General features: G+C 34.1%; 1 protein-coding gene across 1 annotated transcript in view; it reads right to left on the bottom strand.

Annotated features, from left to right (window-relative positions):
* Positions 1-25,440, bottom strand: part of LOC141300237 (mitogen-activated protein kinase kinase kinase 3-like) — a 76,857-nt gene that overhangs the window by 23,754 nt on the left and 27,663 nt on the right. Inside the window, exons 2-4 of the mRNA XM_073830563.1 lie at positions 24,849-24,932; positions 19,632-19,676; positions 1,151-1,266 (exon numbers count right to left, since the gene is read on the bottom strand). Coding sequence (XP_073686664.1) covers positions 1,151-1,266; positions 19,632-19,676; positions 24,849-24,867 — 180 coding nt within the window. The 5' untranslated portion in view covers positions 24,868-24,932. The remainder of the gene's footprint in view (positions 1-1,150; positions 1,267-19,631; positions 19,677-24,848; positions 24,933-25,440) is intronic.

Here is a 25,440-nt window from a genome sequence, read left to right on the forward strand (position 1 = left end):
TTGAAGCATTAACTGCACCGTCTCCCCTGAGACGCCACAGCGCCTTCCACCGCTGAAGATAATGAACAGTCTGAATACTGTTTACACCGATACTGTTGACATTGTGACGTCATCTCCATTACGAATGCAGCGAGAGAGGCTGAAACAAGAGGTAATCTGCAAGTTTATGCGCTTCACGTGCGTCTTCATTATGCATGCGTTTTAACCTGTCAAGACTCCCCGCGAGTTGCTGGGTTTTTTTTTTTTTTTTTTGGATGGTTGTTGTTGTTACTATAATGACGTTTGGTTAGTTGGGAAAGTTGCTTCTGGCATTTTGTGTATGAGAGAAAAAAAAATGAGAGGTGAAAGTGTGAGAAAGAGCAACCAAGAGCGAGTCAGACCAAAACAAAAAGAGTGTGCGTGTTTGTGTGTGTGTGTGTGTGTGTGTGTGTGTGTGTGTGTGTGTGTGTGTGTGTGTGTGTGTGTGTGTGTGTGTGTGTGTGTGTGTGTGTGTGTGTGTGTGTGTGTGTGTGCGTGTACAGAGTGCATGCCAGCCGTTTATCTTGAGGTCTGACTGGTGTCCGGTGTGGACTGACAGCATTGTAGTGAGAATTCAGGCAATGAAAGAAAACTACAAGGATACTGTTATTTAATGCTGTGTGGGACATAGGGAGCGGATGTTAAATGTTAACAGTAGTGCGTCTCTCAGCTGTATCCTGTTTAAAACTGTATCTTACAATGCAGCTCTGGCTGGGATTATATCAGGTCAGGTTGAAGGTTACCTTGAAAGTGCTATTGAAAGGTTTGACTTTGTTTTCTTGTAGCTTTGTAAAATTAAGGTTGAACCACTGATCTCACGCTATTTGACTATTTTAACAACGTCCTTACGAGATTTCTGAGCCTTGAACGTGTCAGTTACATTTCTGTCTATGCAGTGTCAGAAATCTCTCAGATTTCATCAGAAATGTCTTAATTTGTGTTTCAAAGATGAACGAAGGTCTTACAGGTTTGGAACAACTTGAGGGGGAGTAATTAATGACAGAATTTTCATTTTTAGGTGAACTAACCCAATAATTCCACTTTTAGAAACAGTGCATATTGTCTTTTGTCCAACGTTTGAAAACACAACTTGCACATAGTTGCTGCTGAGTGGTGCATTGTGGGTAATCACCTGTCTGTAGGATGGGGTTCTGCTCTTGGGCTTGTTGCTGTTGTTGCTCTTGAGATGGTAACAGAAGCGTAAAGCTGCCAGGTCCTTCATTATGGAGGTGAGCGCCTCTTCATCATCTGGAACAAACAAACAAAGGCAAGTTTATGCTATGCTGTGAGTAGACCTTCAAAAAAGCATTGCTGAAACAGCTGCATGACTGTCAAATTAAATGACCCGGTGATATGAAAATTAAACCAAAACATTCACTTTTTCCATCTGTTTTGTTTCAGCAGCATCGCCAACCTTGACCAGACCTTGACATAAATTTATAAAGAAAATGTGAGTGGTGTTTACGGTGCGCAAAGCTATAGGGTGTTGTTCGTGGTTGCCAGCTCGTTGCTGGCAAGTGGTTCTGAGTGCTTTTTAGTGCATTGTAATGTGTGTTTTGAGGGTATTTACAGTGATTTTTAGCATGCTTTAGCATGCAAATGGTGTTTTAGTTGTTTGCTTACTGACCAATGTTAAAACATCCCATCCTCAAGCTAAATGATACTGTGGTTTCTAGACTCGGGTTCCTCCTTAAATCATTAGTTCACATCTGAAGAACCTTTCTGTTTTACTAAAGGTTCTTTGTGGCGAAAGAAGGTTCTTCAGATTATAAAAAGGGAAGAAAGGGATGGTTCTTTAAAGAACCTTTGACTGAATAGTTCTTTGTGGAACCAAAAATTGTAATTCTACTACATCGCTGTGAAGAACCTTTTAAAGCACCTTTATTTTTAAGAGTGTACATGATCCCAGCTGAGGAATAAGGATCTTATCTAGTGAAACGATTGGTCATTTTCTAAAAAACAAAACAAAAACCAGTGTTTCCAACCAATTTTGACAACAACTGAAACACACATGCATCTTTCGGCACGAATACAAATATTTTCCACGACCAGAGTCTCCGGCGCCATCGCTTAGATTTTTTTCCCTTATAGCGGAACCAACTTAAAATGTCATTTTTGGTCACATAGATAAGAATAAGACATTATTCCGAACTGTAAATTATTCAATTTTTGAATTCAATTATTCAAACTGTAATTATTAAAACATTATTCCTGGAATGTTAACTTCTATTTGTGTACACTCACTATTAAAACAAGACATTGAACTTTTGTAAAATAAAGAAAAGGTGTGGGCTTTCAGCCTTCTGTTTCCTTTAGCTTGTTGCACGGTCAGTGTAGACTTGTCGCAGTTTTTTATTTGGTTTTGACAATAAATTGAAACAGGAATTGAAACTACTATTTATTTTATTCCTTTATAACTGTTATTTTATTCTGTTTTTCTCTCTACACAGAAGCGCTGCATGTTAAGATGCGTGAATCCCATGCGCAGTGCGTGCCCGCCTGCTACGCCAGTATGTTTCTATCCAAAATGAATTTAACTTATGCTCTAAATTAGAATATGGCATAAAACATTTGCGCATAAAGCACTGTTTCCATCCAGTGAGTTGAAGAGAACAAAATGGTCACTTCCTGATTAACTTGCATTAAATATCACAAAGAAAAACAAAGTCACGTCACATTTTTGATGCGCATTAAGGAATTTATTAGGTAAAAGTGTTTTCATCGAGTTTTAAGTGTATGTTTTGCGCAATATTTTTATGCGCATTTTTAGAATTTATGCGCATCTTGGCGTTTCCATCCAGCGTTTTTTAAGCAATAACCCAAAATGTGCATAAAAATGTCGGTGGAAACGCTTAGTTATTAGCTTCATATTAGGTTACCGTTGTAGAAATTAGTGCTCCTTTAGAGCTAGATGATTTGTTTGGCAGTATTTAACATTAGATCTGGACAATTAATGTTTTTCCTTATCAAAAGTAAGTTTACTCGCGATCATTTGCAGGGGGGATAGTCGAGTCATTTGGGGGCGGGGGGTTACGTTCGCTGTGCAAAAAAAGAATAGCATCCACTGTACCAGGGTTTAATCTATTTCGCCTAGACTCCACCACTAGGCCAGCAGAGCTGAATGTCCGCTCGCTTGATGCGCTCTTGGCTGGCAGCGGGAGCTGCTTGGCACTTTCGTGACGAGTCACATGACGCTAATAGTTTGGGGACATCACGCAAGTTACTTTGCTACATACTAGGGCGTCAAATTATAACCTTGTCAAAGAACTTAATAAAAATAAAAAACAGATATTCCCAAATATTTAATATAGGCTATAGGGAATTGCATGCAACATACATAGATTTATTTTATTTTATTTTGTTTTAATGACCCGCCCCAACCCGCCCCGCAAATAAAGTGACAATTTCTTTACCCGCCCCAACCCGACCCGCGGGTTATGAGACGACCCGCGCATCACTAATGCATATACTGTACAAATTTTACAATCTCACACACTTTGCCTCTATTAAAACATACCTTTCACAGAGGCATACACACACAGAATAGGTTGGTTGCAAGTCATCAGTTCACACCCTCTCTAGGCCTACTGTATGTCTCTCCACATACACCCACAAATGGCCTAATACACACACACACACACACACACACTCACTCACTCACTCACTCACTCACTCTTTCTGAAACACACAAACACACACAGACACATTGATATATGTCAAGCCAACACTTTAAGGGTTCATATTAAAAAAATACAGCAGTTTTTGACTTTCTATTGTCATGTGTAATTTAAGTTACAATGTAAATATGGCTGCCATACTTTAGGTAGATGAGAAACACAGTCAGTTATGATGCCATTTTACACAAGTTTAGAATTGTGAAAATAAACATGTCTTCCCAATCTATGGTGTTTTTTTGTATTTATTTGTGTGTGTGTCTGGCCCTGAACAAGACTACAACTAAAACAATTCACACTTGTCATGTTGGTTAGATTTAAACAAACTCTGGTGCGATTGCTCTGTTAGTGCGGTTTATTTGAGTAAGTGTGAACACTGCCATCCTAACCCTGGTGCACACAAAACAAGCGGACCGAGACTGCTAAAAAGATTGGTCTCAGCTCGCTTTCACACAAACTCTGGTGCTGTTCAAATGAAATATGAACACAGCACGAACCAAATACTTCTAAAAGAAACAAAAACAGGAAGTAATGACAAGATGCAACATTATGCAACATGATTTCACAAAGGAAACAAGCTGTGTATCCAAAACAATTTAAAGTTAAAGTGCCTTTTTATGAGCTCTTTGTGAGTTTCCAGGTGGTGAAAATAAAATCATATGCACGCAACAATGAGCGTGCTTAGTCCAGCAGACGGCATTGCATGTATTCGTGTAAGTCGAATGCACATTTTCCTTTTATTTGGAGTGTTCGGTGACTTACGTCAGTTTGTGAACGTATCACTATGCCTTTAGGTTCGGTATCTTTAGGTTCGCTGTTAAAAATGCCAGTGTGAACGCTAAGCGGACCAGAAACAAATGCATCATTTTCCTTTTTGGTCCAGACCAAATGAACCAAACAAACCGAACTAGAAGTGTGAACACACCCTAAAATATGACTAAAACTAAATGCCATTTTAGTCAAAAGACTATAAACTAAATCTAAATTCGCTGTCAAAATTAATACTAATTAAAACGGCAAATTGGACTTGCACCCGTTGATCCCCATTGAAGTCCACTGTATGGAGAAAAATCCTGGAATGTTTTCTTCAAAAACCTTTTTTCTATCCGACTGAAGAAAGAAAGACATCTTGGACGACATTGGGGTGAGTAACTTATCAAGAACTTTTAATTTTGGACTGAATAACCTAATCATTTCAATGCATTGCAAGTCTAAGAATCGTTTTGGCAGTCCTCCAGGTGAAAACCATAAGTCTGATCACTTAGAAACGTAACAGCACACCTTTTCTCAACAAGTCACAATTTGTTCAGTTGACCAAGTATGAGCAAAAATATTGATGCTTGTCTTAGAATGCTTCTTGATTAGATTCGCAATTCCAATATTCAGAAAATCTACTTTACACCATGTTCACGAATTCTCGTGAAGTTGAAATCATCATCTATTTTAGAGCCAAGTGCAAATGAGGTGTCTTTCACACAGTCATCTCAAGCAGCTCTTGTGTTTTGAGCGACTATAATAGAAAGGTCCTGTTTGGTTCACTTTCCCATTCATATCGCTCTTTTCATTTGAATACCAAGATGTCATTCAAAACAGCAGAACGGCACTCGATGTTCACACAGTGTCACTTACGGTGCCGTACACAAACCGGCCCACTGTTTCCTCTTGAGATTCTATCAGGGGTTTTTCCATCACTGCAGACACAGACACACCCCTGACATATTTCCATAATAGTGCTGATGTGCTCTTTCTGTAGCGCAGACCATGATGTAAACCAACAGGCCACAGAGAGAGAAAGAGCACACAGGGATGGACATGTGGCCAGATACAAGATATCACTTTATATTAGCACTAAAGATTTGGTCCCATTGATAGGCTTGTTCTTCTCTGATGCATTAAAGGGATAGTTCACCCAAAAAGGACAATTCTGTCATTAATTACTCACCTTCATGTCGTTCCAAACTTGTAAGACCTTCATTCACCAAGGAACACAAATTAAAATATTTCTGATGAAATCCAAGAGCTTGAATCTCTTGGATTTCATCAAAAATATCTGAATTTGTGCTCTGGAGATGAACGAAGGTCTAACAGGTTTGGAACGACACAAGGGTGAGTAATTAATGACAAAATTATTTTTGGCTGAACTATCCTTTTAAACTGTCTGCATGAAAAGCGCAGCGTTAGTGTGAGAGAGAATTTTAATAATGCAACATACACTAAACAAGATGAGCATTACAGCAAGTCTAAGCTTCAAAGAGCCAGTCAAGTGAAAAAAAAAAACGAAGCACTGAATCAACCAAGAAATTTGGAAAACAAAGAGGTTTTGTTTTAACATGCCCTTTGTAAAGCAAAAGCTAACAGGCTTTCTTTTTTCCCCCCAACAATTAACGGGAAACTTTTATTCCAGCATGTTGGATAAAAGCCTCAGTGCTTTATCAGAAGGACACGGGAAGGTTTTTGCAAAGACTGTATTGGTGCAGCTCATGTGTCTTGAATTCATAACCGGATCACATGAAGAACGACTGCGGCAATCTCTGTGCAAGAAAAACATGGGAATACGAACACCAGCGGCTGCCTTTGAAACATTAAAATAGTCTACAAACTCAGCCATCATCGAAAGGGAAATGGGGAGCAATCATGCAAATGAGCATGTCAGACATTAACATATCAAGGGGCCCTAATGGGGCCAATTAAGCGTGTCTTGTAATTACAGTCTGAGTGGAAGGTCATTCACCTCTGCTATCATGGGGAGGAGATAGTGGGAGAGAGAAGAGAGCTCTTGTTAATCTCAGGTGCCTATGTGCCAATTTATTTGCTCTATTTATCCACAGATCTTAGAAACGAAGCCATTTCGGAGTTGTTTTTTAAATTTGGAAAGTCTGTTTGCATTCATCCGACAATATGATTATGAGTAAATGCTGAATGTGTTGTTTCTTTAAATTAGTTGTTTATGGCACTGTTTTTAAAAAGGTTAGTTCACCCAAAAATGAAAAGTTTGTCATTAATTACTCTCCCTAATGTTGTTCCAAACCTGTAAGACCTTCGTTCATCAAGAAACACAAATTAAGATCTAACAGCTTTCTGACCCTGCATAGACAGCAACACAACTGACACGTTCAAGGCCCAGAAAAGTAGTAAAGATATCCTTAAAATAGTCCATGTGACATCAGTGGTTTAACTGTAATGTTATGAAGCTACAAGAATATTTTTTGTGCACAAATAAAACTAAAATAATGACTTCATTCAATATTTTTTTTCTTATTTGTGTCAGTCTCCACCTACGCAGTGTCGGAAAGCTCTTGGATTTTATCCAAAATATCTAAATTTGTGTTTGGAACGACATAAGGGTGAGTAATTAATGACAGAATTTAAATTTTTGGCTTAACCATCCCTTTAAAGAAAGCTAATAAGGTCAATTTTGATTTTATGTCAAAGAACACACACGTAGATAATTTGCAGAATGTCCAGGCTGCTTTCGCGATCAAGCTGCAAATATAGTTGCAAGCAGCGATTAACTGGGTTCAAGCGCTTTAAGACATTTAAGCACATATGAAAAAAAATAATTTTTTAGCAAGTCTGTTACCACCTAAATTTATTTTAAAAAGCATTTTTAAAACTAAAAAACTATTTCACAAAAGTAGGTTTTTGACATTATCTCAATCATTTATCAAACGATTGGCTTGACAGCAGTGGTTCTAGAGGCAAAATTGTCCGGAAAGAGGAGTTCTATCATGTGATACGAATATTGCGTGTATGCACGAAACAACATGTGTTGCACAATCGTTTACACCCTTGAAAAATGCGATATCAGCCCCCCAGTGGCAAATTTCTTTCAAATTTCTCTCAGACCTTTGGGGCCGTGAATTGAACAGGCCCACCGATTTCCGTTCTGATCGACCTCTGTTAACCTTATCTAAGAAGTGCTCAAACTTTGTCTGCCAATGGCAGCCATGTTTTTTGAGATTCGCAAATGTCCTTATAGTCACTTGTGGCACTTTGGATGAAGATCGTGCACACAGATTTCCATGTTGAAAGGACAAATGGTTGTGCAGTTAGACATTTTTAAGTTTTCCACTCTAAAAAGCGCCACCAAGCTCCGCAATTTGTTTTTCCTGTGACCTCAGATTGAGCTCTTACATAAGTGTTCTGAGTTTGGTGGAGATGTCTCATTACGTTCAGGAGTTACAGGCATTTTACCAAAAGTGGTCCTGCCCCTTTTGAACGTTTAGGCGCCCCTTGCAACAGAGAGTTTGAAAAATATTGAGATTCACTCCCCAAACAATCTTTCTGCACTGGTTTTGTTCCGATCGAATGAAAAGCCTAGGACAAGTTCGCAAAAGTATTTATTTTTATTTATTTATTTATTTATTTATTCAAAAAAATGCAAAATACCCGAAAATTTCGCTACGCTCACAAACAAATCTGAGGCATGTGTTTTGTCCACCATGAGTCAAGGATTCCAACGACATAAGACACTTGAGCCTGCGACTGACAGTTTAGGAGTTATGAGTGATTTTGTACTTTTGTTCGCTGTAGCGCCCCCGTCAGGCCGATTGGGGCGTGCCTTGGTCACGTTGTATGCAGTGTGAGTACAACCATCCCTCCAAGTTTCAAGTCTCTATGACTTACGGTTTGGTCTGCACGATCAGTTTTACGTAGAGATCGCTGATCTGTGACCATTCTAATAATTACAATAGGGTTTCAGTGTTATGCGCTTGAACCCCTAAAAATGACAAAAAATATATCAAAAATAGTCCATAAGACTTAATCTTATGAGCTAATATGAAAGTTTTGAGTGATAAGCGGACAGAAAAACAGCACACGAGTTCTTTGGACTGCTTCTATGATACTTTAATGGTCCATTTTTATAATTTTCGGAGCCATTTATTTTTAGTGCACGACAATTTTTATTTCTGGACAAATTATGTTGTTAAACAAGCTAACAACATTATTACTGTCTGGTGCTCAACCCAGATTTCAAGCAGTAAGGGTGGGTCATGTGCAGCTAACGACAGTGGTGTATTTGAGGGGTTTTATTGCATCCCAGGGGAGGCAGAAGGGCATTGTGGGGCAGAGGAGTGCTGGGCGAGGCAGAGGCAACACTGCGGAGGCAGATGGAGTCTGGGGGCGATCTTTGATTCTGACACCAGCGCAAGTCTCACTCCGCAGCTGTTCTTCCACAGTGGCATCCACCATTAGACAGGGTTCAGAAAGGGTTCACAACACACACACTTTCTTTCTCCATCTGACCTCATTTCTATTTTAATACTGCCACAGTAAAGTGCTTCAGTTTCTGCAAAACAACCTCAGAAAATACTTTTTCAGAAGCTATTGATCTTGAAACACCGAGGGGGGAATTCACTAAATAGTCGTGCCACTTTTGCATGCAACATTTCAGTGCAAAACTAGGTTTTATCTACTACACACCCACAATCCCATTTGAGGTGACACTTTACAGTGAGTTTCCATTTGTTAACATAAATTAAAAATGAAAAAGTCATTCATTCTTAGTGAATCTGCCCCATATTAATCACAAATTTGACTCAAAGAGCCATTGTAGCACCTCTGCTGACCCCTGTTAGTCATGACAGAGCACCACCTTCAACTTTTCCACCCGCTGAGCACCTACAGAAGAGTCTTCAGTCGATATTTGCCGTGCATTTCACACTGAGGTTAGAAACACCAAGTCATGCGTAAATGTCAACCCCTCAGCGGCGTATTACACAATGGCATGCTCACTTCATTCAGTACACAGAAGAGCGATAAGCTAGCTGCTCTGACTTTGCTCAACCACACCTGCAGGTACAAAAAACAAAAAACAAAAAAATGGCCAGATGTCTTTCTAAGAGTGTGGCATGTGGACTATTTTTAGAGCATGATGCAAGTAACATAGCGGAGCTGAGGAAGGGTAATTTGTGCCATTATGTTATGGTTTATTAATCACTGAGCTAGGATTTTATTTTATAATTTAATGGAACAAATATAACAAGAACGCAGAACATCTCCATCTGCTGTGAGCTTCAGATCTGGTGAGTCTGCCATCTGCCCTGTGCGGGAGAAATGAGAAACTACACAAACTACATACTGTAACGCAGCATTGACAGTGTCAGTTTCAGGCTGTATATGCAAAAGGACTACATAGAAAAAACTGAATGTATCTAAATAAATTAACACCAAATGAGATTGTTATTTTAAGGTCAAACATAATCCTGGATTATCTTGATTCATGTGTCACACTGAATATACATTATGCTGGGTTAATTAATAATCCTGGGTAGTCAGGATTTAAATTGTCATACTGTACTTTTGTAAACCTTGAGTTAACATTTTCATTAGCATATTTATGAGGTTAACTGATTAATTCAGATCATAACCTGTTTTAATAACTGCTTACCAATGTGTGGAAATGCCGCAGATAAGCTTAATAAATCAAATAGAATAAAAAAAAATACCAGATGAGACCAGAATAGAATAGAAAAGGCACAAATAGAAACTTAATTCAATTAATCTAATAGAATAGAACAGAATAAAATATAATCTGAAAAGAACATAACCAAAATAAATAGAATTTTAATTAAAATGCATAGAATCTAATCAGATAAAACAGAACAGAACAGAGTAGAATGAATAGAATATTATCAAATCAAATCGTCTTGAATAGAATGTAACTGAATACAATGTGAATTTATTAAACATAATCTTTAATGAACTAAATAGAATCTTTAAATAGAATCTGTCTTGAATAGAATGTAATAAACTAGAATGTAATTAACGGAACAAAATCTTTAATAAACAATAGAATTTTAAACAAATTGCATAGAATCTAATCAAATGAAACAAAAAACTCTTTACTAAATTGAATAGAATCACATCAAATCAATTTTCCTGAACCGAATATAACTGACTAGAATGTAAATAACTGAACATAATCTTTACTAAATGGAATAGAATTTTAGTTAAAATGCATAGAATCTTATCAAATAAAACAGTTTAGTCTTTACTAAACTGAATAGAATCAAATCAATTGTCTTGAATAGAATCTTAACAATTGTCTTGAATATAATGTACTTGAATAGAATGTTACTAAATATACTGTAAAATGATCAAATATTAATGAACTGAATAGAATATTTAAATAGAATTGTCTTGAACAGAATGTATTTGACTAAAATGTAAATTAACGGAATCTTTATTAAACAAAATAGAATTGCAAAACGGTCTTCACTAAACTGAATAGAATCACAACAAATCAACTGTCTTGAAAATAATGTAATTGACTAGAATGTAAATTAACTGAACAGAATCTTTACTAAACAGAATATAATTTTAATCAAATTGCAATAGAATCTAATCAAATAAAACAAAACAGTCTTTTCTAAACTAAACAGAATCTTATCAAATCAACTGTCTTCAACAGAATGTAACTGAATACAATTTTGAATATTAAATAGAATCTTTAATGAACTAAATTAAATCTTTAAATAAAATTGTTTTGAATACAATGTATTTGACTAGAATGTAAATTAATTTAAAGGTTTCTGTACTAAACAGAATTGCATTTTAATAAAATAGAATCTTTAATGAACAGAATAGAATCTTTAAACAATCATTTTATAGATAGAATGTAAACTAATTGAGCAGAAACTACTAAACTGAATAGAATTTTAATCAAATCGCATAGAATATAATCAAATAAAACTAAACAGTCTGTACTGAACTGAATAGAATCTTATCAAATCAACTGTCTTGAATAGAATGCACTTGAACAGAATGTAACTTAATACAATTTTGCATATTAAATAGAATCTTAAATAAACTGAATAGAATCTTTAAATAGAATTGTCCTGAATAGAATGTAATTGACTAGAATGTAAATGAACTGAATAGAATCTTTACAAAACAGAACAGAATTTTATTCAAATTGCATAGAATCTAATAAAATAAAACAAAACAAAACAGTCTTTACTAAACTAAACAGAATCTTATCAAATCAACTGTCTTGAATAAAATGCACTTGAACAGAACGTAACTGAATAAAATTTTGAATATGAAATAGAATCTTTAATGAACTAAATTAAATCTTTAAATAAAATTGTTTTGAATACAATGTATTGGACTAGAATGTAAATTAATTTAACAGTTTCTTTACTAAACAGAATTGAATTTTAATTAAAAAAAAATCTTTAATGAAGAGAATAGAATCCTTAAACAATCATTTTATAGATAGAACGTAAACTAATTGAGCAGAAACTACTAAACTGAATAGAATTTTAATCAAATTGCATAGAATATAATCAAATAAAACTAAACAGTCTGTACTAAACTGAATAGAACCTTATCAAATCAACTGTTATGAATAGAATGCACTTGAACAGAATGCAACTAATTAAAATTTTTAATATATAAATAGAATCTTTAAATAAAATTGTCCTAAATATAGAATGTAATTGACTAGAATGTAAATTAACCAAACTGAATTTTTACTAAACAGAACAGAATTTTAATAAATGAGAATCCTTAATGAAGGGAATAGAATCTTTAAATAATCATTTTACAGATAGAATGTAAATTAATTGAGCAGAAACTACTAAACTGAATAGAATTTTAATTAAATTGCATAGAACACAATCAAATAAAACTAAACAGTCTGTACTGAACTGAATAGAACCTTATCAACTCAACTGTCTTGAATAGAATGCACTTGAACAGAATGCAACTAGTTAAAATCTTAGAACAATCATTTAATTGATATAATGTAAATTAACTGAACAGAAACTAAACGGAATAGAATTTGTATTAAATTGCATAGAATATAATCAAATAAAACAAAGTCTTTACTAAACTGAATAGAATCTTATCTTATCTCAAATCAACCTTTCTTGAACAGCATGTACTTAAATAGAATGTATCTGAATCAAAAAGGATGATTAAACTGAATAGAATCTGTTCAAATAAAATGTAACAGAATATAACAGAGGCACAAAAACTCAGCTTGAGCTTGTGTGCTTGCGGTTTGAGCTTTTGTATCATCTGTAAACAGTGTAAAGTGGTGCTCTGGCAGGAATGACGCAACTGTAAGAGGATCGCCGTCCCTCTATTACTTCATACTGATGTGCAGATAAGATGATTTACTGCGATAACACTATGGCAGTCAAAGAAATCCTTGAGCCTGCTTGAGTGACAATGTTTCCATTATATTTCTCGAAGAACACTGACTTGACATGATGACAAGAAGATGAAAAGGAAATTTAAGGGAAAAGTAATGTGAGGCCAGCTGTGAGAGAAAAACACATCTGATACAACAACACAACGAAACCCAGAAGTGCAAATCAACAACGTCACTCATTCCAAAACCAGCCTTCCACTTTAAAACACTGATGTACACACACACACACACACACCACAGACGCTAAATCCAGCCGAGGTCTCTCTACCAAAACTTCCCCTGATCTAAACTCACAATCTTTTGTTTGTATTAATAGTGACAGGCTTTAATGCAGTGTTACTTCATCTGTCTTTAGACACCGTGAATCAAGAGCTCCATTTGTGGAAAAGGTTTCTCAGGGCTGTTGCGTGATGGTGTGTTTGTACTGATGTTCTGCTGGCAGGGCGAGCTGGAAGAAGCCTCTGATGTGATCAGAGCTGAAGTTAGTGAAGACATAGAGGGGATTTCCCCAGCGCTGCACTACACATCACCACTAAAGCATTCAATGAGATTAGAGCAACACACGCTTCTCCGTCTCTACTACCAAAATACCCCATGTGTCCCTGGCAGTTTTGTACAAACGCACTGAAACAAAAATCTGATAAGCAGGCGGAATCTCTTAAAGCTGGGCTATATTTCATTCCAAAATACTAAAAATTCTTATTTTTTAGGATCATTTTTATTTCATTGTGTTATTATTTTCATGATAATTGAGTGTGTGCGACGAACAACCGTATAAGTCCAAAAAAACAAAAATGAGATAACCACGTGGCATTAATTGTATGTGTGAACTTTGTATACAGAAACAGTTTGGGGATATTTTCGCGCGACCAAGAGCCCGCATTTTAAACGTTAAAATAGCATCACGCGGAAAAAAACGTTTATGCCCACAAAGAAGAATGGAAATGCCGCTTGCTGTCATGTCCGCTTCGGACATTAAAAGGCAAACCTCGGCAAAAAAAAAGAGAGCCGACATGACCAAATGGAAGGACAGAGTAAGGAAGGCTTTGAGGGATGCTGGAAAACCATATTTGAAAACCATATTTGAAAAATAAAATGGAATTTGAGAAAAAAATAAGGGCCTTACTAATGCAATTTCTGTTAAACTTTTAATAAATTGTTGTTAAATTCTGTAAGTTTCATGATTTAAATTAATTAGATGTGCTTTTTGATGAATTATTTTCATGTAACCATTAAAACAGAGCCTAGAAAAATGTAAACGGACAAAAAAAACGGAAAAGAAAAATTACAACCGAAAAAAAAATGGAATCCAGAAAAAATTAAAACAGAACAAATGGAATTTGAACAAAAATACATAAATAAATAAAACGGAATTTGGGAATAAGTAAAACGCATTTCATTGGGCCTTAAAAATGTAATTTTTGTTTAACTTCATAAATTGTTGCTAAACTGTGAAAGTTTCATGATTTTAATTAATTAGACATGCTTTTTGATTAATATTTCTTTCATGTAACTATTAAAACAGAACCTAGAAAAATTACCAGGGAAAAAAATGGATTCTAGAAAAATTAAAACTGAAAAAAAAAAAGGAATTTTGAGGGGAAAAAAAAAAAAAAAAAAAAAAAAACGCATTTTATAGGGCCTTAAAATTTTTATTTTTGTTAAACTTTTAATACATTGTTGTTAAATTGTGTTTCATTGTTTAAATTAATTAGACATGCTTTTTTAATGTAACCATTAAAACAGACCCTAGAAAAATTAAAATGGAAAAAAACGGAATCCAGAAAAATTAAAACAGAAAAAAAATCTCTTAAAGCTGGGCTATATTTCATTCCAAAATACTAAAAATTCTTATTTTTTAGGATCATTTTTATTTCATTGTGCTATTATTTTCATGACAATTGAGTGTGTGCGACGAACAACCGTATAAGTCCAAAAAAACAAAAAATGAGATAACCACGTGGCATTAATTGTAGGGGTGGGAATCTTCAGGCACTTCACGATCCGATCCGATTCCGATTCTGGGAGTCACGATCCGATTCCAAAACGATTCTTGATCTACATTTTTTCCCCAATTAATTCTTCTGCTGTGCAAATGCAACTTTACAATTTTAAAAACATGTAAAATTGCAGTTTCTATGGTTTTTGTTTATAGTTGGAATCTCTGTAAAAGTAGGTGTGTCAATCTTCACCGGTTTCAAGATTCAATTTGATTACTGTTTTCATTAACAACTAAATATCACGATGGTCACATTCTCAGTTTTCAATAGTACTGCACATGGCTACATTTTCATATTTGTTTTATATCAAATTTAATTTGGGCCAACTTTACTTTATTTTTTTAAATTATGTAAGCAAGGTACTTTTTAAAACAATTACTTATTTAAAATAAGTTTTCTTCAGGTATCCGAAATTTTACAGACAATAGTTTTTTTTTTTTTTTTTCCTCAGCATTACTGCCATTTTATTATTACTGATGAGATCATAGACAGGCAGCTTTACCAAACTAATGCACAGCAGTGGCGAGAGGTGACACTTTTATTTACCAGTTATGCTGAGTGCTAAAACCACCAGTAATACCAAAAATAATAATATCTTTACATTATTTAGACACCAATAAAATCAGAGACGAAATCATATTTTAATATTTCCTCTTTTTCCTGTTTATTATTATTTTTAAATATATATATACATTTTATATAGGCTATTTTTTTCTGTGGACTTTAAACTTTTGAATTGTTGAGAAATTATGAAAATATACATATTATATATAATATACAAAAATACAATACATTTTTGGCAATCAGGATCTGGCAGCAACAGCGCGTTTTTCCGCTTGGGCGAGCGCTTCGCGGACAGCTTACCCCGCGAATGAAATCAGAAAACAGAATGCGCATCAATTCTGAGGAGTCAAGGAAGATGCGGAGAATCTGCTTGCCCAGAAGATTCAAATAAGGGATTCATAATTATAAGCATGTTTATATTATTTAACACGTGAACGCATTCTCTCTGACAGCCTGAGTATGCAGAGCATTAGCAGCTTATATGGACGGAACGCCAATGATGCACAGATCTATTTCAATATATCAGATGTTTTGTCCTGCTCTGAAAACATAACTGACTGTATAACAATTTCGTTTGAAACTATTCCAAAATGCAAGTGCATTTAACCGCATCTGCAATCGAGCTTTAGGACGAACAAACACAAAGCGCACGTGAGTCTGCCAGTGCAACAGTTTCTTGCATTCCAGACGGCAGAAATGAACGCATATCTAAAGTGAAACACGGCGGATGGAAGCACACTGTCAAGCAATGCGCACGTGTCTCACAGTGCAAATTCTGTGCGCTGTAGCCAGCCGCGTCTCTAGCGCGCACACGTGCCATATGCAAAAAAAAAAAAAAAAACAAGCTCAGAATCGATTCTGAAATATTAGGAATCGATTCAGAATCGTTGAAGAGAGAATCGCGATGCATCGATGCATCGATTTTTTCTCCCACCCCTAATTAATTGTATGTGTGAACTCTGTATACAGAAACAGTTTGGGGATATTTTCGCGCGACCAAGAGCCCGCATTTTAAACGTTAAAATAGCATCACGCGGAAAAAAACGTTTATGCCCACAAAGAAGAATGGAAATGCCGCTTGCTGTCATGTCCGCTTCGGACATTAAAAGGCAAACCTCTGCAAAAAAAAAGAGAGCCGACATGACCAAATGGAAGGACAGAGTAAGGAAGGCTTTGAGGGATGCTGGAAAACCATATTTGACTCGAAGAGGAGAACAAAAACCAGGGAAAAATCCACCGAAAGACGTGAGTGGAAGAACCGTATATGTGATGTGATCTCTCTCTCTCTCTCTCTCTCTCTCTCTCTCTCTCTCTCTGAACGCGCTGAGGAGCGCTAAACACCGCATAAACAGTTAACCTATCAAAATAAACCACATACCATATATAATATAAAGCTGCATTCATTAATATTTCCCGCTAGTCCTGTGTAAAGTACGGCAAGCAGAGTTTATTTGTTTATATATTTATTTATATCGTGAGATGGCGGAGCGCGAGAACAGTTTGAAGTTGTACATACACAGGTGCGCTGCGCCAGCTTTTCTAAAAAAACGACAAGGTGCACTATTGGAGCTATCTAAACATACATTGTATAATATTTAGCCATGATGTATGTCTGCATTGTATTTATTTATTTATTTATATATTGTTTTTTGTTAATAATTCATTGCTATTGTCTGTACTGTAAGAAGGTCTGTGTATTGTACATTGTTCATACTGTATTTTCTGTTTTTAAATAATAATAATAACAATAAGCTTGAAATAAATGCTTAATATTAACCTGAAGTTTCTGTTACTGTATTAAAACTAAGATAAAGGAATCAGATCTTTAGTGGTTTAAAGTGATATGATGAACTGGAGTTATACTGTTATTCCACACTAACTGGACATATACCGTTCTTCCACATTTCAGAAATATCAATCACAATAACTTTGATTTTTAATACTGACACTGAAAAATGTTATCTCCTTAAAATTGAGAAGCTTTTGTTGTCTATTTTCAAGTGAAATAAAAATATATAATATAATGTTCACAATCCAAATGAAAAAAATCTTATTACTCAAAATTTAAAAATATGGACTTGTATGGTTCTTCGTCTCAAGGCCTCAATTAAAGGGATAGCTCATCCAGAAATGTAAATGCTGTCATGATTTAGTGACTCACAAGTGGCTCCAAACCTGTATGAATTTCTTGGTTCAACACACAGAAGAAATTTTGAAGAATGTTGGTAACCAAACAGCTGCTGGTAGCTATTGACTTCCATAGTGTTTTTTCCTCACTATAGAAGTCAATGGGGTCCATCAGCTGTTTGGTTACCAACATTTTTCAAAAGGTCATCTTCGTTCCAAACCAGAAAGAAACCAAAGGTTTGGAACAACTTGAGGATGAATAAATGATGACAGAATTACAGTTTTTTGGGGGGTAAACACTCCTTTAAAAAAACTAAATCCACCCTGTTCTTACCTTAATATGTCCAGATGTTTCAGTTTGTTTGTCTGTAATTCTCATTATTTTTCAATTATAATTTTGATTATTTTTTAAGGATTTTTTTACCAGAATTTATTTACCAGAAAAATTTAAATACACAACACAATATTTTTGAAATAAATAAATACAGAAGTAACTAAATAAAAAACATTTTTTGAAAATAAAATCCATTAATTAAAACGTTTTTGTTTATTAAATTAATGAAACTATTAAAATGGAATCCAGAAAAATTAATGGAAATCACAGCATTTGAGAAAAATAAAATGGAATTTGAGAAAAAAATAAGGGCCTTACTAATGCAATTTCTGTTAAACTTTTAATAAATTGTTGTTAAATTCTGTAAGTTTCATGATTTAAATGAATTAGATGTGCTTTTTGATGAATTATTTTCATGTAACCATTAAAACAGAGCCTAGAAAAATTTAAACGGACAAAAAAAAAAAAAACGGAAAAGAAAAATTACAACCGAAAAAAAATGGAATCCAGAAAAAATTAAAACAGAACAAATGGAATTTGAACAAAAATACATAAATAAATAAAACGGAATTTGGGAATAAGTAAAACGCATTTCATTGGGCCTTAAAAATGTAATTTTTGTTTAACTTCATAAATTGTTGCTAAACTGTGAAAGTTTCATGATTTTAATTAATTAGACATGCTTTTTGATTAATATTTCTTTCATGTAACTATTAAAACAGAACCTAGAAAAATTACCAGGGAAAAAAATGGATGCTAGAAAAATTAAAACTGAAAAAAAAAAAAACGCATTTCATAGGGCCTTAAAATTTTTCTTTTTGTTAAACTTTTAATACATTGTTGTTAAATTGTGTTTCATTGTTTAAATTAATTAGACATGCTTTTTTAATGTAACCATTAAAACAGACCCTAGAAAAATTTAAATGGAAAAAAACGGAATCCAGAAAAATTAAACCAGAAAAAAACAGAACTTGGGGGGGGGGGGGGGCATACTACATTGTTACTTACTACATTGTTGTTAAATTGTGTAAGTTTTATTATTTAAACTAATTAGACATGGTTTTTGATGGATATTTTTTAATGTAACCATTAAAACAGAGGCTAAAAAAATGTAAATGGTAAAAAACAGAATACAGAAAAATTAAAACAGAAAAAAATGGAATTTGGGAGAAAATAAGATGCATTTCATAAGGCCTTAAAAATGCAATTTTTTTTACACTTTTAATAATTTGTTGTTAAATTCTATAAGTCTCATGATTTCAATTAATTAAGACATGCTTTTTAAATGATTTTTTTTTTCTGAAAAATTTGGAATAAAAAATAAAACTGAATTTGGAAAAAATAAAACCTATTTACAGTACAGTAACACAAACTGGTGGTGAAATGTGCTTAGCTGACATGAAAATGATGCCTAAATGCAAAACATCTTTCATTTTCTTTATGCAAATATAATTTCTTTTTTATTTTGAGGTGAAATATGACCGTACGTTTTTCTGACCGGCTTTGTGAGACTTACCACGTACCGTTGTGTCCTACTGAAACACACAGTGAGTTAATGTTCAACGAGAGAATAATGCAGATGACGTAAGAGTTTCAGAGGTGTGTTTGTGTTTGCTGTGGTAACTGTGCCATGATCCATTATTATGGCCTTTGTAGACAAGGACACTGCACACTTGACATTGACATTGACGCCTGTTTGGAATCCACATTTTTCAGTAGTAATTATTAACGAGTCTAAAAAAATTACAAACCTTGTGAGTTCTTGTGCTGTCCGGGTCCATTTTGGAGACCGCCATCTGCCAAAACAGCCACAAAGTGAAGAGTATTAAACTGACAGGAGTGCATTTAAAATAATCATGCAGTGGCAGTGATCTGCCAAACAGTTGGTATGAAATTTTTATCACAAAGATGTTTATAGATTGCTCAAGTTGTTATGAAATGTGACGTGAAATCAAACCCACATCTGAATGAAATCCTCAATGATAAATGACACCACAGCCAGTGATATCATACAACATTTCCTCAGGATTTAGTTGCGCTTCTCTTTGTTTTCATAATGCGGTGTACATTAAAATGGCTTTAGCGCGTTGCAGAGTCAATTATGCGGAACTAAGTGACACAATCACCTTTGATCAGGTAAGTTTTAGCTCTACCAGGTCAGTTTCAAGCACAAGTAACTTTGGCTATGCTTAAAAATGGGTGATATACTGGTTGACATAACTAACCGGTAGAAATTTGTCAACCGGTAGAGATTTTGGACTATCATCTTTATGGCGGCTACACACTCATGTGATCTTGCTGTGCAACATGGTCCCGAAATCTTCTCATTTGCATGTGTTTAAGCATTGCGGGTTAAAAACAAGTGATTTTAAGTTGTTGAAACGTAATCAGAAGCAAAAGAGAACTCATTTGCTATATGCATGTTGTCTTATTTTTGCCGCTTTATAGGCCTTGAATGGTTAAACACACACAGTAATTTAGGTTTTAAGTGAAAGCAAACAGCTGAGAAAGAAAACACACGTAACAGTATATTGGATGTGGGCAGTATGGAAGCCTGTTTCCGCCACTGAATAAAAAATAAAGGCAATTGCGACTTTTTATCTCTTTTTTCTTGCAATTTCGAGTTTACATCTCACAATTCTGACTTTGTTTCTAATAATTGTGAGATATAAATGCATAATTGTGAGTTATAAAGTCAGAATTTCTAGATATAAAATCAGAATTGTGGGATATAAACTCACAATTGCGAGAAATTAAGTCAGAATTGCAGTTCTGATTTTATATCTAGAAAAAAATTTTTTTCACAATTGCAACTTTGTGTCTCGCAATTCTGACTTTTTTTCTCATAATTGTGAGATATAAATGCACAGTTGCGAGTTGTAATTTTAGAATTGCAGGATATAAACTCACAATTGTGAGTTATAAAGTCAGAATTGTGAGAGATAAACCTGCAATTCTGATTTTGTATCTCGCAATTGCGACTTTGTATCTCGCAATTTTTTTCTCAGAATTGAGATATAAACTTGCAATTGTGAGTTATAAAGTCAGAATTTCTATATATAAAATCAGAATTGTGGGATATAAACTCACAATTGCGAGAAATAAAGTCAGAACTGCAGTTCTGATTTTATATCTAGAAGTTCTGACTTTTTTTCGCAATTGCAACTTTGTGTCTCGCAATTCTGACTTTTTTCTCATAATTGTGAGATATAAACACACAGTTGCGAGTAATAAAGTCAGAATTGCAGGATATAAACTCATAATTGCGAATTATAAAGTCAGAATTGCGAGACTTCTGATATTCTGAAAATTCAGATTTTGTATCTCGCAATTCTGACTTTTTTTCTCAGAATTGAGATATAAACTTGCAATTGCGAGTTATAAAGTCCGAATTTCTATTTATAAAATCAGAATTGCGGGATATAAACTCACAATTGCGAGAAATAAAGTCAGAATTGCAGTTCTGATTTTATATCTAGAAGTTCTGACTTTTTTTCGCAATTGCAACTTTGTGTCTCGCAATTCTGACTTTTTTCTCATAATTGTGAGATATAAACACACAGTTGCGAGTAATAAAGTCAGAATTGCAGGATATAAACTCATAATTGCGAATTATAAAGTCAGAATTGCGAGACTTCTGATATTCTGAAAATTCAGATTTTGTATCTCGCAATTCTGACTTTTTTTCTCAGAATTGAGATATAAACTTGCAATTGCGAGTTATAAAGTCCGAATTTCTATTTATAAAATCAGAATTGCGGGATATAAACTCACAATTGCGAGAAATAAAGTCAGAATTGCAGTTCTGATTTTATATCTAGAAGTTCTGACTTTTTTTCGCAATTGCAACTTTGTGTCTCGCAATTCTGACTTTTTTTCTCATAATTGTGAGATATAAACACACAGTTATGAGTTATAAAGTCAGAATTGCAGGATATAAACTCATAATTGAGAGTTATAATGTCAGAATTGCAGGATATAAACTCATTATTGCGAGTTATAAAGTCAGAATTGCGAGACTTCTGATATTCTGAAAATTCAGATTTTGTATCTCACAATTCTGACTTTTTTTCTCAGAATTGAGATATAAACTTGCAATTGCGAGTTATAAAGTCAGAATTTCTATATATAAAGTCAGATTTGCGAGATATAAACCCAAAACTGCGAGAAATCAAGATTTATATCTTGCAATTCTGACTTTTTTTTTCGCAATTGTGACTTTGTATCTTGCAATTCTGACTTTTTTTTCTCAGAATTAAGATATAAACTCACAATTCTGACTTTTTTTTCTCAGAACTGCGAGATAAAAATGCACAATTGCAATTTATAAAGTCAGAATTTCTAGATATAAAGTTAGAATTGTGGGATATAAACTCACAATTGCGAGAAATAAAGTCAGAATTGCAGTTCTGATTTTATATCTAGAAGTTCTGACTTTTTTTCGCAATTGCAACTTTGTGTCTCGCAATTCTGACTTTTTTTCTCATAATTGTGAGATATAAACGCACAGTTGCGAGTTGTAATTTTAGAATTGCACGATATAAGCTCACAATTGTGAGCTATAAAGTCAGAATTGTGAGATATAAACCTGCAATTCTGATTTTGTATCTCGCAATTGCGACTTTGTATCTCGCAATTTTTTTCTCAGAATTGAGATATAAACTTGCAATTGTGAGTTATAAAGTCAGAATTTCTATTTATAAAATCAGAATTGCGGGATATAAACTCACAATTGCGAGAAATAAAGTCAGAATTGCAATTCTGATTTTATATCTAGAAGTTCTGACTTTTTTTTGCAATTGCAACTTTGTGTCTCGCAATTCTGACTTTTTTTCTCATAATTGTGAGATATAAACACACAGTTGCGAGTAATAAAGTCAGAATTGCAGGATATAAACTCATTATTGCGAGTTATAAAGTCAGAATGGCGAGACTTCTGATATTCTGAAAATTCAGATTTTGTATCTCGCAATTCTGACTTTTTTTCTCAGAATTGAGAAATAAACTTGCAATTGCGAGTTATAAAGTCAGAATTTCTATATATAAAGTCAGATTTGCGAGATATAAACCCAAAACTGCGAGAAATCAAGACAGAATTGCAAGATATAAACCCGAAATTCTGACTCTTTTTTTTTTTCGCAATTGTGACTTTGTGTCTTGCAATTCTGACTTTTTTTTCTCAGAATTAAGATATAAACTCACAATTCTGACTTTTTTTTTCTCAGAACTGTGAGATAAAAATGCACAATTGCAATTTATAAAGTCAGAATTTCTAGATATAAAGTTAGAATTGTGGGATATAAACTCACAATTGTAAGAAATAAAGTCAGAATTCCAAGATATAAACCCGCAATTCTGACTTTTTTTTCTCGCAATTGCGACTTTGTATCTCACAATTCTTCTGACTTTTTTCTCATTATTGTGAGATATAAACCCGCAATTGCGAGTTATAAAGTCAGAATTGTACGTTATAAAGTCACAATTGCAAGAAAAAAGGTCAGAATTGTGAGATATAAACGCACAACTGCAAGCTATAAAGTCAGAATTTCTAGATATAAAGTCAGAATTGCGAGATATAAACCCGCAATTCTGCAAGATATAAACTCACAATTGCGAGAAATGAAGTCAGAATTCAGAAAATCAGACTTTTTTTCTAAGAATTGAGATATAAACTAGCTATTACAAGAAAAAAAGTCAGAAGTTCTAGATACAAAGTCAGAATTGCATAATATAAACTCACAATTGCAAGAAAAAAGTCTATATTTATTTTGCCAGTTTATCTCTCGCAATTCTGACTTTATTTCTTGCAATTGTGAGTTTATATAGTCCAGTTATAAAGCTATAGTTATAAAGTCCAGTTCTGAGGAGAAAACAGAGTTTATATCTCACAATTCTGACTTTATAACTTGCAACTGCTAGTTTATATCACACAATTCTGAGAAAAAAGTCAAAATTGCGAGTTTGCATCACACAATTCTGAGAAAAAAAAAAGCAAAAATTGTGAGACAAGTCGCAATAACTTTTTTTTTAATTCTGTGGCAGAAACAGGCTTCCATAGGGTAGCTCCTAAAGTGACAGCAGTCTAATATTCCTGCTGTCTGTCATTCATGTTAATCAAACAACAAAAGAGAGGAAATATCACATTTGTAACTTTAATAAGAAGAAATATATATTTAATTTACACAGTACGAATATGCAGTGTTTTTATACATTTGATTAATTTATACGTATGTAGCATTTCTTATTTGTTTGTTCTACCAGTTTTTTTGTGCTATTGCTTGTAGTCAGTTTCTTATTCTTATTTAATCGCTGACTGTTTACTTGTCTTCAGTGAGCTTAAGTTTTTTTTTTTTTGCTTTTTTTAAGGCTAGAATTAGTTTTTTGTGACACTGGTGACAAGAATTCAAAAATTTCTGTAGTATCATAATATCATAACCTTATTTAAAGCAAAAACAACTATAAGCTGTTGTTTTAATGTATCTATAATAACAATATATCAGACAAAATAATAAAATCACATATTTTAAAGGTGCAAATGATCTTACTTAGCTTCCTTTACCATAATATTACAATTAAATGAACACACAGGGGAATCTTTCAATAATTTCACTACAATGGTACAAAAGCAGATGTAGAATTTTTACCATGTCCCCTGGTGCAATGCACTAACTTTCAAAAAGAAAAGCCAGAAATTTATGTAGAAATATTCTTTTGATGTTTATGTATTGATGTTTAACGTCTGTGAGAACTACTGAGGCGTTTTAACACAACAGAGCTTTAGAAACAAATGATACCAAGATGAGCCAAGTTTAGGAATATATGCTTAAACATGTTTCTGTAGCTGTGTCTCTTTTTTTTTTTTTTTTTGCTGTTCTCTGAGGAACTGTTTACAGGAAGTGTGTACACTATGAGGGGGAAGAAGCCTGTGTGTGAGAGTAGGAGAGAGAAAGAGAGCGAGGACAGCTTACCCATGTTTACTGTCATCATCCGGAAGTGACCCTAGTGAACTCGAGCTGAACGCTCGACTCCTTTCATCAGGGAAAATCTCCACTCTGCAAACACAACATAAACAGAGTGAATTAGTAAATTAGAGACATAATTAACTTGAAATACTAACAGACAGACCAAAATGGTAATAATAGAGAGCCAAGAACCCCTTACAAGCATCTGCCAACGCTGCAACATCACAGAGGATTTACATAACATTCATGGTTCAGTGTGTCTCCACCCGATTGCAAAATTTACAGAAAATGAAGTTTAGTGACGGTAATGATGCTTGTTTGTTGTGCTATATATTACACTCATTCAAAAATACAAATATACAGTTTATGTTAAAACATGTTGAGCGTGTTTTTCATTTCAGTAATGCTTCTTGCTATAAAGCAAGTCAAAATGGCGGGTAAAATATTATAATGAAAAGCGCCTTAAAAAGCTAATATTATATAATGTCTAATATTATATAATATTTTACCCATTCTGACTTGCCCCTTGCTGTTTAGCATTATACCTTATATTATTGCGAAAATGACGGGTAAAATGTTATTATAAAGAAAATAGACT

Source organism: Garra rufa, chromosome 24 (genome assembly GCF_049309525.1).
Source record: "Garra rufa chromosome 24, GarRuf1.0, whole genome shotgun sequence".
NCBI lineage: Eukaryota > Metazoa > Chordata > Actinopteri > Cypriniformes > Cyprinidae > Garra > Garra rufa.